At 45.3% G+C, this 17,920-nt stretch overlaps 1 protein-coding gene across 1 annotated transcript in view; it reads left to right on the top strand.

Moving 5' to 3' along the window:
• LRCH1 (leucine rich repeats and calponin homology domain containing 1) overlaps positions 1 to 17,920 on the top strand; it is a 128,576-nt gene that overhangs the window by 72,968 nt on the left and 37,688 nt on the right. Inside the window, exons 3-6 of the mRNA XM_038761643.1 lie at positions 7,458 to 7,584; positions 8,095 to 8,200; positions 12,806 to 12,942; positions 14,390 to 14,517. Of these exons, the coding sequence (XP_038617571.1) occupies positions 7,458 to 7,584; positions 8,095 to 8,200; positions 12,806 to 12,942; positions 14,390 to 14,517 (498 nt within the window). The remainder of the gene's footprint in view (positions 1 to 7,457; positions 7,585 to 8,094; positions 8,201 to 12,805; positions 12,943 to 14,389; positions 14,518 to 17,920) is intronic.

Genomic DNA, 17,920 nt, shown 5'->3' with positions numbered 1-17,920 from the left:
GAGGTGACTTTTGGGGGAAAACTCAAGTGAAAGATTTCATCACATCGAAATTTCCAGAATGGAGCAAGCAGGAAAAAGGAAATTGTTGTTTAAAGTCCTGGGTGTACATGATACTTTTCAAGTGTCAGAATGGAGATAAAATTAAAATACCCTCCTTGAGGGACTTAAGGCAAAACAGTGAACACTTAAGGCACTGTGTGCAAACACTCAATCAATCAATCAATCGTATTTATTGAGCGCTTACTATGTGCAGAGCACTGTACTAAGCGCTTGGGAAGTACAAATTGGCAACACATAGAGACAGTCCCTACCCAACAGTGGGCTCACAGTCTAAAAGTACTCAAAGGTAGTGCAGAGTAGGTGATTATTGCAAGTGGAATTGTTCACAGAACTAGCATAAAGAGAGCTCAGTAACATCCCCCAAGTTGAGGAATCCCCGAATTTACCCTAGAGATGGGCTTCCAGAAGCATTTCCTTGCTGTTTTTTGAATTTTCGAATGGTGGTTGGCTTTACATCATCACTTCGGAGGCAAAGCCATATTTCTCAGCTTTTCTGGGAGAAGGGAGTGGAACAGTCATGAGAGGGGAGGGGATAGAGAGAGCAGTTCATTTGGTAATTCTTGTAGGCTCTGACTGGAGATGGTAGTTTTTTGGTCTACACTCACTCCCTTGGTGACCTCATTCGCTCCCACGGCTTCAACTATCATCTCTACGCTGATGACACCCAGATCTACATCTGTGCCCCTGCTCTCTCCCCCTCCCTCCAGGCTCGCATCTCCTCCTGCCTTCAGGGCATCTCCATCTGGATGTCCGCCCGCCACCTAAAGCTCAACATGTCGAAGACTGAGCTCCTTGTCTTCCCTCCCAAACCTTGTCCTCTCCCTGACTTTCCCATCTCTGTGGACAGCACTACCATCCTTCCCGTCTCACAAGCCCGCAACCTTGGTGTCATCCTCGACTCCGCTCTCTCATTCACCCCTCACATCCAAGCCGTCACCAAAACCTGCCGGTCTCAGCTCCGCAACATTGCCAAGATCCGCCCTTTCCTCTCCATCCAAACCGCTACCCTGCTAATTCAAGCTCTCATCCTATCCCGTCTGGACTACTGCACTAGCCTTCTCTCTGATCTCCCATCCTCGTGTCTCTCTCCACTTCAATCCATACTTCATGCTGCTGCCCGGATTATCTTTGTCCAGAAACGCTCTGGACATATTACTCCCCTCCTCAAAAACCTCCAATGGCTACCGATCAATCTGCGCATCAAGCAGAAACTCCTCACCCTGGGCTTCAAGGCTGTCCATCACCTCGCCCCCTCCTACCTCACCTCCCTTCTCTCCTTCTACTGCCCAGCCCGCACCCTCCGCTCCTCCACCACTAATCTCCTCACTGTACCTCGCTCTCGCCTGTCCTGCCATCGACCCCCGGCCCACGTCATCCCCCGGGCCTGGAATGCCCTCCCTCTGCCCATCCGCCAAGCTAGCTCTCTTCCTCCCTTCAAGGCCCTGCTGAGAGCTCACCTCCTCCAGGAGGCCTTCCCAGACTGAGTCCCTTCTTTCCTCTCCCCCTCGTCCCCCTCTCCATCCCCCCGTCTTACCTCCTTCCCTTCCCCACAGCACCTGTATATATGTATATATGGTTGTACATATTTATTACTCTATTTATTTATTTATTTATTTATTTTACTTGTACATTTCTATCCTACTTATTTTATTTTGTTGGTATGTTTGGTTCAGTTCTCTGTCTCCCCCTTTTAGACTGTGAGCCCACTGTTGGGTAGGGACTGTCTCTATGTGATGCCAATTTGTACTTCCCAAGCGCTTAGTACAGTGCTCTGCACATAGTAAGCGCTCAATAAATGCGATTGATTGATTGATTGATTGATTTGGTGGTTCTTTTCTGGCTCCCCTAGACATCTGGAGTACTAGGTGCATTTCTAAACAGGACTTAGCAGCCCCCTACTGCAGTGTGCTCCTGAATTATGCTTCCACCTCATCAGCATCCGAGTGACCAGAGTCCCGGGCTCCTACTTATCCAGTACTTGAGCTTATCTCACTAGCAGGACATTCTCTTGAATTGTATTGCCAGCAGTTGTGATGGGTTGTGCTGAGCTGTCAGCATCCTCTTGCCCAGCCCCATTTGGCCAACAGCATTTGCTGTGAGGCAACTTCCCCGGTTTAGGGGTGCCATTTGTGGTCCAGGAACAAAATACCCGAGAAGCAGTGTGGTGGCCTAGTGGATAGAGCACAGAGCTGAGAGTCAGAGGAGCTGAGTGAGTTCCAATCCCAGCTCCCCCACTGGCCTGCGAGGTGACTTTGGGCAACTCACTTAACTTGCTGGAGTCTCGGTATCTTCATTGGTAAAGTAGGGATTAAATACCCGTTGTCCCTTCCTCTTAGATTGCGAGCCCCATGTGGGAAAGGGACTGTGTCAGGCCTGATTATGTGGTGTTTTTCCTAGCGCTTGGTACGGAGGCCTGGCACGCAGTAAGCAACTAACAAATACCACAATTATTATTATTTATAGGTCCATCTTAGTGACAATCCTTGCTAAACTCGTAGTCTTTGCTAGTTGCATGCTTAGTTTAATATTGCTTACGATCTAACGTAAGAGTGTTGTGCAGAGGAGTGTGACGTGGGTGAAAAGTGAGAACTGAAGAATTGTTAGGAAGAAAGAAAAACAAAAGAGAGATTGTTAGATCTGCTAGATTGTAAGTTTCTTGAGGCAGGGATCATGTCTGCTGTTGTATTTTCCCACATTGCTCTGTGCTGTATAAATGCTCAATCGATTGACTGATCATGAGGAAAGATTTGTCAGTACACTTTGTAGATGCATAAAACTATACCCTGTGGTGTATATGTCTCTCTCCCCCTCATTGTTAAAGGTATGCAGTCCCACAGCCTGGTATGGACAGCAGGTTGGAGGGTTGTTCCTCTGTTCTGACTTCCCATCTTCTCCCTATCTCCCAGCCTGTTCTCCCCACTCCACCCCCAAAAAGAAGCTGGTAGTTTGGCTGCAGTGTAGAGGGAGACCACCGGAGTTGAAGCAAGCAAACCTTGCCTTAGGACACTCTGCCAGGCCAGGCATGAAAAATGAATCGGCAACAGCAGCCAATTGGCAAACAGTTGCAGGGTGATTAGTAGGAATTGTCAAGAGGACAGAAGACCAAAGCAAGACCTCAGACAACGGACAGCTGGTAGGTACCGGCAGAGGACAGACTAGCGTGGTACGTGATTATTAAAAAGAGAGTGACTTTCAGAGCAGAGATTTCAAGAAGATTGTGACACCAGAAGGCAGAGTGAAAATGGGGTCACACACAGCTGGGCAAATGTTAAAGAGGAGCATGGGATAATTCCTATGTGCACAGTGAGGGAAAGAGCATTTGCCAGATAGCATTCTTTTCAACCACAGACATACCCAGGTCACACAATAGGCAAGTGGCAGAGCCGAGAGTAGAAGCAAGGCCTCCCGACTCGCAGGCCTACGATCTTTCTCCTGGTCCCTGTGGTCCTGTCTCGCGGAGCTCTGCTGCTGCCCCTGAGGTGTGGGGCTTGGTGTAGTTAGTGACTTTATTCCACCACAACTTCTGGATGGCCCCTATGGGGACCACCTCACTCACGGCTGAGCCGGACTCCAGTACTTTGCCCCAGCAAGAGCCTTATGGCAAGACCTGCCTTGTGAGATGAATATGGAAGTGGAAATACACAAAATTGCTCTCTACAGAATCTTCCAGGCCCTGGAATATTTTATAAAAGGAGTTATTCTTATGGGAAGAAAAGGCTTTCAGTGCTAGTGTGTTCTTTAGATAATAATGGTTACAGAAAATTCTCTCTCCTACACAAGCTTTCTATTCAAACGGTGCCTACTGTGGTGAGCAACCCTGGGATTTTAAGGCTGGTACATACACCTAGCTGTCATTTACAATACAGCACAGCACCATTCTGGAGGTGGCCATTTCATTCCGTTCATTCCTTTTTTTCTCTGGTAGCACGGGCTGTGCTGTTTCCATTTTTTGTCTTTCAAAAAACAAGAAAGGAAAAGCACCCAAAAGCAGTAGCACATGTGTGAAATGGAACAGCAAAACAGGTTTTTTACAGCTTGCCCATTCACAACCTACCAATTAGGACCTGGAGGTTTTAATCGTCCAAAATCAATTTGAAAAGAGTTACATGTGTCAAAGCTAATAGCGAAGATCCCAGTTTGTTCTGCCCCTAGTCACTCTAGTCTGGGGGTGCAGCATACAACTGAGAGCAGAGAGATCAGTGGAAAAAGCATGGGCTTTGGAGTCAGAGGTCATGGGTTCAAATCCCGGCTCCGCCACTTGTCAGCTGTGTGACTTTGGGCAGGTCACTTCACTTCTCGGGGCCTCAGTTACCTCACCTGTAAAATGGGGATTAAGACTGTGAGCCCCAAGTGGGACAACCTCATCACCTTGTATCCTCCCCAGTGCTTAGAACAGTGCTTGGCACATAGTAAGTGCTTAATAAATGCCATCATTATTATTATTATCTAGGTAAGCAGACTGAAAAAGCATAGAACAAATTGCTCGACTATGTAAAACGGGGGCCAGGATTGGATTTCACATCCAGAGGGTTACTTTGATGCTTGTGGGGGGTGAAATTAAGATACTGTTCTTAATGAATCAAATGCAATTTAATAGAAAAGGTAGTGGCTGACCATGTGGAATCCCAAATTTTGCCCCGATGGCGAAATTACACCCAGTATGTATCTGTGACTGAAAAGACTGCTGTCTGACAAATACTCCTTTCCTCACTGTGCATATAGGAATTGTCCCATGCTCGCCTGTAACATTTGCCCAACTGTGCCTGACCCCATTTTTATTCTGCCAATTAGTATCACAATCTTCGTGAAGCCTCTCTGTGAGAGCCACCCTCGTTTTTAAAAATCGCGCACCATGCTAGTGTATCTTCAGCTGGTAACATGCCAGCTGTCCAGCGCTTGAGGTCTTGCCTTGGTCTTCTATCATCCTTGCTGACAGTTACTACTAATGGCGTTGCAACTGTTTGCCAATCGGCTGCTTGTTGTCCATTCACTTAACACTTCTAGCCTGGCAAAATGTCCTAAGGCAAGGATTGCTTGCTTCAATGCCGGTGGTCTCCGGGAAGTTGGATAACTGCTTGGTGTGTTTCCTTATCTGTAAAATGGGGATTAATCAATCAGTAAAATACCAACCTCATGTGTGATAGGGTTGGGGTCCATCGGATTATGTTGTATCTGACTCCACACGTAGCACAATGCTTGGACCCTGGTCAACCCTCAGTAAATGCCATCATTTTCTTTCTCCTAGCTGAGGCCCAGTGTGGATGCGAGGGTGGGGGCGGCAGGAGGGAGAAAGGGGAGGGGTGGAGAGGAATGGTTTAAGGTTGAAGCCACTGCTCAAGCAAGTACTTCCACTCCTTCAGCCTCCCCTCACACTCCTGGAACGGCATTCCCTAGTGGCCCTGTTGACCATAAAGCTGTTGGGGCCGGGGGTGGGATGGGGGGGTAGAGCCATGAACAGTATACAGCTTCGTTTCACCTTTGAAAGAAAACAGTAGTCACAGGTTTGTTAACTTTCCCCTAACTAAACACGCTGATCATCTCCCATCATGCCTTCCCAGACTGAGCCCCTTCCTTCCTCTCCCCCCATCCCCCTCTCCATCCCCCCATCTTACCTCCCTCCCTTCCCCACAGCACCTGTATATATGTATATATGTTTGTACATATTTTTTTACTCTATTTATTTATTTATTTAATTTATTTGTACATATCTATTCTGTTTATTTTATTTTGTTAGTATGTTTGGTTTTGTTCTCTGTCTCCCCCGTTTAGACTGTGAGCCCACTGTTGGGTAGGGACTGTCTCTATATGTTGCCAATTTGTACTTCCCAAGCGCTTAGTACAGTGCTCTGCACATAGTAAGCGCTCAATAAATACGATTGATGATGATGATGATGATCATATATATGAAATCAGTCGTGCCTCTCACCCGGTAGACACTCAAATATTGTTGAGGAAGAGGAGGACAATCAACTCACAGTGCCCTCTGACTAAGCCTGAGGCCTATTTTAATAAAGGAAAGAAGCAGAATACTTGCAGTGGAGCGTTATAGTGGAGAATTAATCGTCCAATTTTGATTATTCTGGGACCAATTTATCCCACTCCTTTCCTTCTTCCCTACCTCCCGCTGGCTGCCCTCTGGCCATTTTCTTGTTGATGAGCCAATCTACCTCAGGAAGGAAGGAAGGAAGGAAGGCAAGGAAACTCAAGCTGGTCAATTTTGGGAACCATTTGGGAATGATTTGGTTGGGGGAAAAGATTGAAGCCATTAGTTAAAATGAGGTTTTTGGATAATCTGTTCATTTCATTTATCCATAGTTGTTCATGCCTTTATCTCTGCCTTCACATCTCAGTTCCCTGAGCTTTGGCTATAGAATGTTTGCACTAGGAGGTGAACTTTATCTTATACACTAAAGGCAAAGCTTTATGAGAAGCAGCGTGGCTCAGTGGAAAGAGCACAGGCTTGGGAGTCAGAGGTCATGGGTTCTAATCCCGGCTCCGCCACTTGTCAGCTGTTTGACCTTGGGCAAGTCACTTAACTTCTCTGGGCCTCGGTTCCCTCATCTTTAAAATGGGGATTAAGACTGTGAGCCCCATGTGGGACAACCTGATTACCTTGTATCTCCCCCAGCACTTAGAACAGTGCTTGGCACATAGTAAGCGCTTAACAAAAGCCATTATTATTATTACCATTATTATTTATGGAAGCCCTTGGAAGGGAGTGGCAGCAAAAGAGGGGAGACTCATAGACTATTTATCCCTTTTTATGTCATCCCCTTACTCTCAGTGTGGATATGGGATGGTTTCAGAATCATTTTGTTGTTGTTGTTGCCCTAGTTCTAACTGAAGAAGCCTGTGAGTCCTCCTCATCTGAGAATGGGCCCCACCTTTAATGGATTAGAATGGAGGCCTCATCCCCACCCTTATGAAAGTAGAGAAAATGATGCTGGTCAGCCTCTTGCTTAATTGCATTTCCTGTATCCATTGTCTGGGGAAAACTGCTGGCCCTGTCTTCCTGTGGCCATTTGTCCCTTGGATGCCGAAATGGGGATTCCAACTTGATTAAAAGAGACCATTTCCTAACTGTAGGGATGTTCTTTGCTCCTTATATGGGAAGAGTGGGTTTCCTCCCTATAATCTGCTTATCCTTGATGCAGAAATAAAACTGTTTTTCGTTTCCTGGGCTTTGTTTTCTTTACTCTTCGTGCTGTCCGCACACTTGTGACTTGAGTTTTCACAACAGCCTGATAACTGGAATTGAATGACTTTACATTTTGTAACGTTGCAGCTGTGTCCTCTCATGCCCTTCTGTCCCCTCCAAGTGATGATTTTTATAAACATTGAGGGCAAGGAGGTGTGCATTTTCTTTTTCATTTGTTTGGTTCTGTATTCTCTTGCAGTCGAAATCAGCTGTCATCCATGCCAGCCTCCCTGTGTGGTCTCCCTCTCAAAGTCTTAATTGCCAGTAACAACAAGCTGGGATCTCTTCCAGAAGAGATAGGGCAACTCAAACAGTTAATGGAACTGGTACGTGATTGGTTTGAATGTTTGCATTACTTCATGTCATTTTGACTGCTAATTACAGCTGGTTAGATTAAGCACAAGGTTTTGCTGCAGTTGCTATTGGGTCACCCTTGAGTGGATTAGTCTGGATGGAGTGAAAGGTAGGCCAGTAAGTGGGATGTTAAAGTAGGTTAGGGTACTTAGTGAGGGGATTTGAGGAATCGAGGATAAATCTTTGCAATGTTATCTGTACTGAAAGCTGAAACAGTAAGAACTAGGTTGTCGTGCGCAATGCAGGAATGTAGCTTTGACTAAAAAATTAATTATCCTAAGACCCTTTTGAAGTATTGTTACAGTTCACTTCACAGCCTTTGCTTTGGAAAATATGTCCAATTATAAGAGGTCAGTCAGTAGACAGGGTAAACTCGGTCAAGGTCACCGTAGTACCAAACTTCTTAAAAAGAAAGCCCAAGTACATTCTAGGTGATTCCCTATAACAAAGAGTTCATTATATTCCTATTGCTTTTGATACAGGATGTCAGCTGCAATGAAATCACAGCTTTACCACAGCAGATAGGACAACTGAAATCTCTAAGGGAATTGAATGTCAGAAGAAATTACCTCAAGGCTTTACCTCAAGGTAATAAAGAAACGAGACATCAATCGTATTTATCATCAATTGTATTTATTGAGCGCTTACTGTGTGCAGAGCACTGGATTTTAAGGGGTTTTTCTGGCAATTAAGTATATGAGTCCAGTCTATAAATGAGAAGGCTGAGTTCCATTTGTATGTGCAAATTTCATTTAAAATAGAAGCAGCAGCAAACGTTTCAAGAAATGGAGACAGTTAAGTTGTAGTTTTTCCTTTTGAAAAAAATATTTAGTTTTTAATAATTGTGTGCTACAAGTTTGGAAGTAGTCACAAAATAAGGGCATTCTTCTAAATGCCCTTGCTTTGTACCTGTCACTTGATCCTGTTCTTAAGCAGGGCCAGATCAGTCCTTCCGTAGGCCTTGGGGCTAATAGATTTTTGCAGGGCCCCCAAGAGAGGCGTGATGTCAGTACTTCACGCATAGGAAGGCATAGGAGTTGTCTCTCCGGCTCCTGCCCTGGTCCTGAAGTCCCTCCCTTCAGGTGGTCTGCTGGGTGAGGCTGCTGCAGGCCAGTGCTACTTTTCCTGGCTTTGCCCCACATTTCTCCTTACTCCAAGAACGTGGGAGGTAGAATGGCCAAGATGGGACCGGCAAACGTCCTGGGGCTACCACCACCCTGCCTGGTCCAGTCCTCCTTCCCTATCTGAAACCCTGCAGCCTTGGAGCGCTCACACAGTCCCTGCAATCCGCAATGAGGCTGTGCATGTGCTCAATTGTTCACAGTTGTTAAAGAAATGAAAGGTACCTGCAGCGCTTGCACAGCATCATTGTGGGTCGCATGGAGTTTGTGCGCAGCCCCTTTTACCCCTTCCTGCCGCCCTCCCCCCAAGTTGCACATGAGCAGCCCCATTATAGTAATTTATCGCACGTTCTCCATCTGAGCTATCTTGGTAGAGTCAGGAGGTACACGATGACCTTGGAAGCAGCCACTTGAGTTGCGTGGCTCTGGGACATAGCTGGCCTCCCATTGCCACCCCCACTTAGCCAGGGCTTCGGGGCTGCAGAAGCTAAATCCCCTGCATTAATCTGGTTCCAGGGAAAGGTTCTTTTCAACTTCTGTTCCAAGAGAATATGTAAGAACCTTTTGAATGTTAAATGTGTGACTTGCAAGTTGGAATGCAGAAGAATTTAATTAAGTTTTAAAAATAGTCAAAGTGAAGAGAGATCTATTTCAGGGTCAGAAGGATGGGCGGGGGAAAGACTCCATACAGAAAAGGACAGTGGGGGATATCCAAAATAGCAACCAAGTTAAGTGATCTTAAAATCCATTTATTATGTATTAATCCCTGCACAGAACATCCTCTACTCAGGAAACTGAAATGTTGCTCTGTATAGTTTCTGTTCTAATGCAGACAGCAGTACGCCAGGTACTGTCTTCCCATCTGCCTGACTTCCTATCTTCATCTCTCCAGCAGTGGCAGACTTGGTCTTCGAGCTCAGAAAAAAAGTGAATCAATTTCACTTCTGAACATTCCCTCACCCTTTAAATGAATTGTTACAGTGATTTGCTGCCATTTCCGTTCTGCTTCTGTGCCGTCCTATTTTTGAAGGTGTGAAATCATATTTTCTAAGTTGAGCCAAGATTTAGGCAAACAGGGAAGCAGTTAAAAAAAACAACCCACCAGTTTTTCTGACCTTTCAAATTAAGATTGATTGGAGCTTAAAACCTAAAATCTTTGGTGGGCAGAGGTCCTGGAGACTCCAGGGAAGTGCTAGGTCTCTCAGGATGGGTGAGGATTTGGGCAGATATGGCAGACTTGACCTTGAACAGTGGGAATATCTTTTTTTTTTTTTTTTTTTTTTAGTGGTATTTGTTAAGCACTTACTGTGCTGGGGTAATTGCAGGGTAATCAGGTTGGACACAGTCCCTGTCCCACATGAGGCTCACAGTCTTACTCCCCATTTTACAGATGAGGGAACTGAGGCCCAGAAAAGTTAAGTGGCTTCCCCAAGGTGACACAGCAGACAAATGGCCGAGCGGGATTAGAAACCAGGTCCCCTCTGCTTCCCAAGGCCGTGCTCTATCCACTAGGCCTTGGCGCTTCTCTTAGGAATTGCTGCCTAAACTCAGTTCTGACTTTCCTGCCTCATAAATCTGCAACAAATTTCCTTTTAATAATTTTGAAGTCATTAGAGGGAAATTATGCCTGAAAAGTGGAGACAATCTCTTCCTTCCTCACAAGTCCCTTCTTTAGTGATTTTTCCCTCCTCCGTGGGTTAGTTTACCAATTGTTAGAGTTTATATTTGCACACTTTCTTAGTTATACTTTAAATATGCCCAGGATTGAAAATGTTCCAGAAACAGGGGAGCCTTGTTGTGGTTCCTGAAAAACAAATTTCTTTTACTTATTCCCTAAGAAAACCTTGAACATAATTTTCTTAAACTGGACTCGGTTCTCCAGAAGCTTAGGCTCTTGATTCTCGGTCCCTTGAAATCGGGCATCTGCTGAGCTGAGTTTGTGCGAGTACCTGGTGGAGTTTAGTCCTATCTCCTGGGCGCGGGGCTCCAGAATCGACAGTGCAGCCCTGGCACCCTTAGGGTGCCCTTAGGGGCACGTGAGTTGCACTGTGAAGCTCCCAAATAGGCTAGGAGGAACATTGGCTGTGGAACCAAGAACCTCTTCTGGCTGGGCATGAGCTCTTCAAACTCTTCTCGCTGCCAACCTCCACTGCTTCAGCATCCAAGGTGGGAGAACATTCGTTCCCCCGAAGAGCCTGGGAGGGAGTGCTGTTATTTAGTTCCCGGGCACCTCTCCCAGTACGAATTAAGCACCGAGTGCTGTTTTTCACTAATTTAATACAAGATGACCTCCTGCCCAAAATTACCCCGTTCCTTAAAACCATCATTTAGAGAGGAGATTCCTAACAGGGTGTTAATTAGGAGCAGGAAAGTGCCCTCGTTCCCTTAATGAAAACCTGCTGGAGCTCTTGTGCGGGGCAGTGGCTTTCAGTCCTGGAAATGTGGGTCAGAAGAGTGATCATTTTGTGGAGGGGGACAAACTTGCTTTCAAAGCTACTTACGTTGCTCAAACTCCCAGGATTCCTGACATTGTTCAGCCTTCCTCTGCTGAATGGAACGTATTTGATTTTGCTTCCAGCAGCTGCCAACATTAGAGTCCAGTTGGCCCGGATACTTGGAATTTCTGAGAGTCTGCCGTACCCCTGAAGGATATTCTAAACTAAATATAATCAACTTTTGCTTATGGGGAGGCAGAGGGGTTTCAAGGAAATAGTAAAGGGATGTAATCGTAAATATTCAAATAATAAAATCATCCTGGGCACACACTGTGTGGTGTTTCACCCTAGAAGGCATTTGGGGCAGGAAGGTTTCCTTCCCTCCCAACTCATCAGATTCTTAAACTATTCCCAGAAGCCCTAGAGGCTCCTCCTCCTGGAACACCACTCCCTAGGACTCCTTCCCTTTTCTCCACCCGTCCCCACCCCACGTTTCCCTTCTGCACGACTCGCCTTCCCTGCACTTCCTCAATCCTCAAATGTCCTCATTCATTGGTGCTCCCCGCCCCAACCCCAATCTCCCTTTCCTACAGCAGCCCGTCCCTCTGTCTCTCCCCCCATCCCCATCCTTCTAATTGCAGAACTCCCCACCCCTAAGCACTCCCTCTTCTGGATCTTCTCACTGCCAAGTGCCACTCCCTCTGAAATCCCTTTGACGTAGCCCCTGAGATTTCCCTCTCCTGGACCCCCCTTGGCCCACGTGGGTTCATGCACACGTGAGCATGTGTGCCCACCACGAGCAGAAAGGATATTCAGGCTTTGCGGGAGTCAGCAGACCTCGAGGAACTTTCTTCCAAATTAGAGGCAGAGGACGAGCCAGAGAAGTCTGCGGGGACAAATGTTGGTCCAAACAACTCAAATACCACTTTGTAAAAGACACCGAAGGAAGAGGAATGGGATCCTGAATATACCCCAAAGACCAAGAAATACTTCTTGCCCAGCCTGTACACTCTGCTCCTCTGCCTCTAACCTCCTCACTGTGCCTCGTTCTTGCCTGTCCTGTCATTAACCCCTGGCCCACGTCCTTTCACTGGCCTGGAATGCCCTCCTTCTGCAAATCTGCCAAACTAGCTCTCTTCCTCCCTTCAAAGCCCTACTGAGAGCTCACCTCCTCCAGGAGGCCTTCCCAGACGGAGCCCCCCCTTTTCCTCTCCTCCTCCCCTCCCCATCGCCCCCCCAACCTTACCTCCTTCCCCTCCCTATAGCACTTGTATATATTTGTACATATTTATTACTATATTTTATTTGTACATATTTACTATATTTATTTTACTAATGATGTGTATATAGCTATAATTCCATTTATTCTGATGGTATTGACACCTATCTACTTGTTTTGTTTTGTTGTCCGTCTCCCCCTTGTAGACTGTGAGCCTGTTGTTGGGTAGGGACCGTCTCTATATGTTGCCGATTTGTACTTTCCAAGCACTTAGTACAGTGCTCTGCACACAGTAAGTGCTCAATAAATACGATTGAATGAATGAATGATTGAGCATCACCTCTATGTATGACTGCAGGTGAACATGTCAAAGAATAGACATATTTTCAGCTAACCATATATATTTTTTTCCCTGTAGAATTAGTAGATCTCCCTTTGGTGAAGTTTGACTTTTCCTGCAATAAAGTCCTCGCAATCCCAATTTGTTTTAGAGGGATGAAACAGCTGCAAGTATTGCTGCTTGAGAATAATCCCCTACAGTCTCCTCCTGCACAGGTGAGAGATGCCTTAGTGTTGCCCTTTTACTCTAATAGTAGGTAAGTTGGTATATAAGTGAACAAACACAGTTTGGGTCATTTTTTAATAGGTTTAACGTATTGAATTATTGAAATGGTTCCAGTTGACTTGCTCTCAGCCATCATTAGCCTGTATTTTGAAATGAGGGAACACGGTTTCACAACTGCCTATATTGAATTGACCTGCCGGTGGAAATAGTGCCTATCGTCTTGGTCACCTAAATGATTTTCTAAAGCAAAACACTTGGGCACTGATTGAGAGGTTGTCTCCTGCCATGCCTGAGTTGACTGCTGTCATTTTGTGTTCTCAACTGTACAGGCCCCAGACCACTAGAATATAGTGGGATGGCTTAGTTTTCCAGCCGTTGACCAGCAATCTGCTCGTCGTGTGTTTGTATGTATTTAGTACGGCTTGAATGAAAGGATCTGTATGACTTGCCCAACATTTTAAAGGGTGGACAAAGCTGAGTTGAGATTAGTAACCAATTAAAAGATAATAATAATTGAAGTTTTTGTTGAGTGCTTACTGCGTGACAAGCCCAGTACTAAGTCCTGGGGTAGACATTCAGTTCAGGTACAGTCCCTGTACTTGTTAAGCACTTACTATGTTCCAGGCACTAGACTAATCTCTGGTGAAGATACAAGATAGGTCAGACACAGTTCCTGTCCCACATGGGGCTCTAGCCTAGAGCATGTAAGCTCGTCATTGGCAGGGAACATGTCTCCCCACTCTGTTGTACAGTGCCCTGCACATGGTAAGCACTCAGTAAACACCACTGTTTGGTTGATGGGGCTCACAGTCTAAGTAAGAGGGAGAATAGGGATTTAATCCCCACCTCTTCAATTTCTGTCCCTCCAACTTTGTCACCAGAGCCCACCATCCTACCCATCTCTGAATCCCACTTCCATGGCATTATCCTTGACTTCTGCCTCTCTGTAAGCCCCCACATTCAGTCTGTCACCAGATGAATGTTTCCTCCACAACATTTCCAGGATCCACCCCGTCCTCTCCATCCAAACGTCATTACGATGGTCCAGGTGCTTGCCATACATACCACCGCTGGCATTCATCTTTCCTCTCAAGCTGACCTCTCCATTGTTCCTCAATTTTTGTCTCTCCCACTGCCGACCCCGGGGCTTCCTCCCTTCCCGCCTCCGTTAGGCTAAGGTCCCCCACTGATGCCCCTAATGTACTATGCAAAGAGCTAGAATGCTTTAAGAAGCATTTATGAACAATTGTTATTTTCTCAATAGATCTGTATAAAAGGAAAAGTGCACATATTCAAATACCTGAGCATACAGGCTTGTCAGATGAAAACCACCGACTCGCTTTAGGCTAAGGTCCCCCACTGATGCCCCTAATGTACTATGCAAAGAGCTTGAATGCTTTAAGAACCATTTACGAACAATTGTTATTTTCTCAATAGATCTGTATAAAAGGAAAAGTGCACATATTCAAATACCTGAGCATACAGGCCTGTCAGATGAAAACCACCGACTCGCTTTATCTTCACACTATAGAACGACCACATTTGCAGCACCACGTGGAGGAAAGGTGAGTTTAAAAAACCTTTCCTTTTTGATCATGTGCATGTTTACAGTTCCTGAGAACTGAGGTTTATTGGAATGCCACAAAAATGCCAGCTTTAGTAATTTCAGTTCAAGTTCATTGGAGTGTCTGAATGCGTAATTGTGGGGACAGATATGATGGTTATCAAATCACCCCTAGTTGCCTGTCCTTCCCACGGTTATTTCACATTTGCTTACCTGTGCATTTTTGTTGTGACAAAACCTGAATTGAGTGTATAATTCATATTCAAAATAAACCCGTGATATCAAATTTACACAAGCATTTATTTAACTCAAGGTGTCAGGTTGGAGCTTTCCTCAGAATAGATTTTAGCCTTTTCATTCATATGCCAGGAATGTTTTTCTCTGCACTGCGGTAGCATTGTCAATAATGTTTACTCGTCCTTTGAAGGTGACCTAAAATTACACACGCCTCATTGTTCTTAAAATATAAATCATGGATTTTCATAAATGATGAACGGGTGGTTTTAGAATGTCCTAGTCATTTTTTGACTACAAATAGGAAAATAGGACATTAAAACCCCAAAGGGACCCAATATCCGTGCCCGTTCATCAGAAAATATATTTATACAGAAATTAGATCAGCTTGGTTAAAGAATAGTTTAACTTGAAAACCTTTTTAAGTGTTATTAAAGTGAAAGCATCTGCTGTTTAAATGACAGTGGACTACTCCCGTAGCCTAGCAACAGCTGTCCAAAACAAATGCACAAAAATTCTATTTAACTCCAGATTTTTTATGGACCCTATGCTGAGAGAGGCCAGACCACGTCTGTCCAGGGGGCCATGCAGTCCAGTAGTCTGTTTTTGACAGAGGCACAAAAAGGATGATTAGAGGACAAGACCGATGGTTGCTGTCCTCAAACGGCCATCCTCATAGTTATGGATATATCACCTAACACTGTGAATTTTTCCCTCTTGCAACCTGAAAGGAGCTATATTGTACACCCAGTTCTCCATTAACTCGGGAGTTGCATTCGTGGAAAACTCTACAGGAAGGAATACTCATGCTGTAGAAGTGAGCTGTCCCACTGCTGTATGTATGCCCACAAGCCATTTCTTTCACTACCGCAGCCGCCGTAACTAAACAGGCTTGCAGTGTGGCACAACAGTTCTCTAATTCCCTGACAACATTCTAACCAAAATGTGGAGTGAAAGCACACACATCATTGTAAAATTGAGTGAGGATGAATCTAAATCATTTTGGAGCTTTTAACCTTTTGGAAGTGTCCTTGACCTTCTAACGCATATCTCAAGTAACCCATGGTATGTACACCTTTCACCCATGAACTCACCCTGGCCCTTTTTGTATTTGTCAGGGGTGGGCTCTGAACTTTGTCATGACACAGGAAAGGAATGGGGTAGCTCATTGTCGACCATTCCTTCCAAACGTCAGCCTGCCGTGTGGCAAATATTGGCTATTACCGTGAAAAGCATGGAAAACAATCCAAAAGGCATTTAGAAGGCATAGATTTTTCACCACGTGGAATATAGTTTTGGTCGCTGTATTTTCAGAATGATTTAATATAGCTGGAGAAGGCGCAGCCGACCATGAGAATTAAGGGAGTGAGCAGTTTCTTATAAGAATAAATTGAAGAGATTAGGGCTCTTCAGTCTCTAAAGAGGCAGGCTGAGGGAAATGACTGAAATATATAAAATCACGAAGGGCACAGAACAGGGGAGAGAATAGGAATGGAATTTTGCTCATCAGATCCCACAGCCTCAAGATGAGGTGTCCATTGAAGTGTGTTTTATCCATTCATTTTTCAGGACTTTTTTTAAATGGTATTTTTTAAGCACTTACTATGTACCAGGCACTTGTACTAAGCGCTGGGGTAGGTATGAAGTTGGACACAAGCCACGATCCACATGGGGCTCACGGTCTTAATCCCCATTTTACAGGTGAGGTATTGAATCCCCATTTTGCAGATTAGGGAACTGAGCCACAGAGAACTCAAGCGACTTGCCCAAGGCCACACAGCAGCCAAGTGGCAGAACTGGGTTTAGAATGCAGGTCCCCTGACTCCAAAGCCCGTGCTCTTTCCGCTAGGCCTTGGTGCTTCCCATACTTGTTGAATGCTTAGCATGTGCAGGGAACTGTGGTAGGCCTTAGAACCATATAGTAAAGGTAGATGACATGGCTCTTGTATATGATGAGCGTAGAATGTAATGGGAGAGATAGGTAGACACAAGTATACAGACAGTGGGAACAAGAGTAGAATCATAGATGCAACAGAAAAGAACAAAAATGGACAATAAATTGATATATGCAGGAATGTTAAGGGTGACTGCTAGGGTGACCAAGAATATGGGGATTATTTGGGGAATGCCTTTAAAACAGCAAAAGGAAACACTTTACACAGTGGATGGTAAACAAAAATTTTTTGTTATCCCCCCTTCCCCCCCCGGAAATTGCCTAGGCTAAAAATACCAGTACTTTTGAAAGGGCTTGGAATACATTTATTAAGGAAAAATCCATTATAGGTTACAGGAGAGAAAAGTTAGGGATGTTAACTGGCCTAGTCAGACCATCACACTGCATCTTGTTTACCCCTGTTAGAGAGCGAAATGACATTTTTTATGCTTTTCCGAATGCCTCGTTGCCATGTTCAGACTCAATACCAGGATAGACGGACTGATTGACAGTGCCACCCTAGCTTAGCTATGTTCTTAGAAGTAGAAAAGCTTCCAGGTTGGGCATATGATCGTGGGGAGGAGTCAGGAAATTCTCAGGTGAGAGCAAGGCCACAGGAGTTCCTGGGAGGCAGCGCTGCTGGAGGAAAGGCCCAAAGAGAAAGTGTTGTGAGAAGAGCAGGAGGCAGAGAACTCCTACAAACACACATCCACAAAACAGTTACATCCACATGCATGTGCAGGTACACTTGCATTCTCCCGAGGAGCTCCTTTTGGGGGATGAGGGGTAGCGAGGTGACCGGCTGATAGGAGGCCTTCCTCCGCTGCTCACCAGTGTTCCCCAAAAGTCAGAGCTCTCCACCATCATTGGAGAAGAACAGATTTCCTCAGTTCAGCCCCTCCTGCCCCTACCCCTCTCAGACATGCTGTTTTAGGTGAAGTAATCAGGAAGGGGTAACCTAGGTGGTGAGAGGTCTTCCCTTCCCTTCTTTCTATTAAGCCTCCTTCGTAAAAGCCAGCTATTTTTCTGGTTTTTGTTCAGGCCCCGAAAGGAGAAAGCTGAACAACTTTCAATTGCCTGTGAAATTTTAATAGCATCGTACCTTCATGAAGTGGTCTGCTCACAGCAAGCACTCAGATACCACTGATATAGTACAGTCACACGCAAATAAAGTTCATGGGAACAGAGCTACGGTATATTATGTTTGAGGCATACATCTTTTTTTCTTTGTTTTCCT

This window comes from Tachyglossus aculeatus, chromosome 20 (assembly GCF_015852505.1).
Source record: "Tachyglossus aculeatus isolate mTacAcu1 chromosome 20, mTacAcu1.pri, whole genome shotgun sequence".
Classification (NCBI taxonomy): Eukaryota; Metazoa; Chordata; class Mammalia; order Monotremata; family Tachyglossidae; genus Tachyglossus; species Tachyglossus aculeatus.
This window is presented reverse-complemented; position numbering and strand designations above follow the sequence as displayed.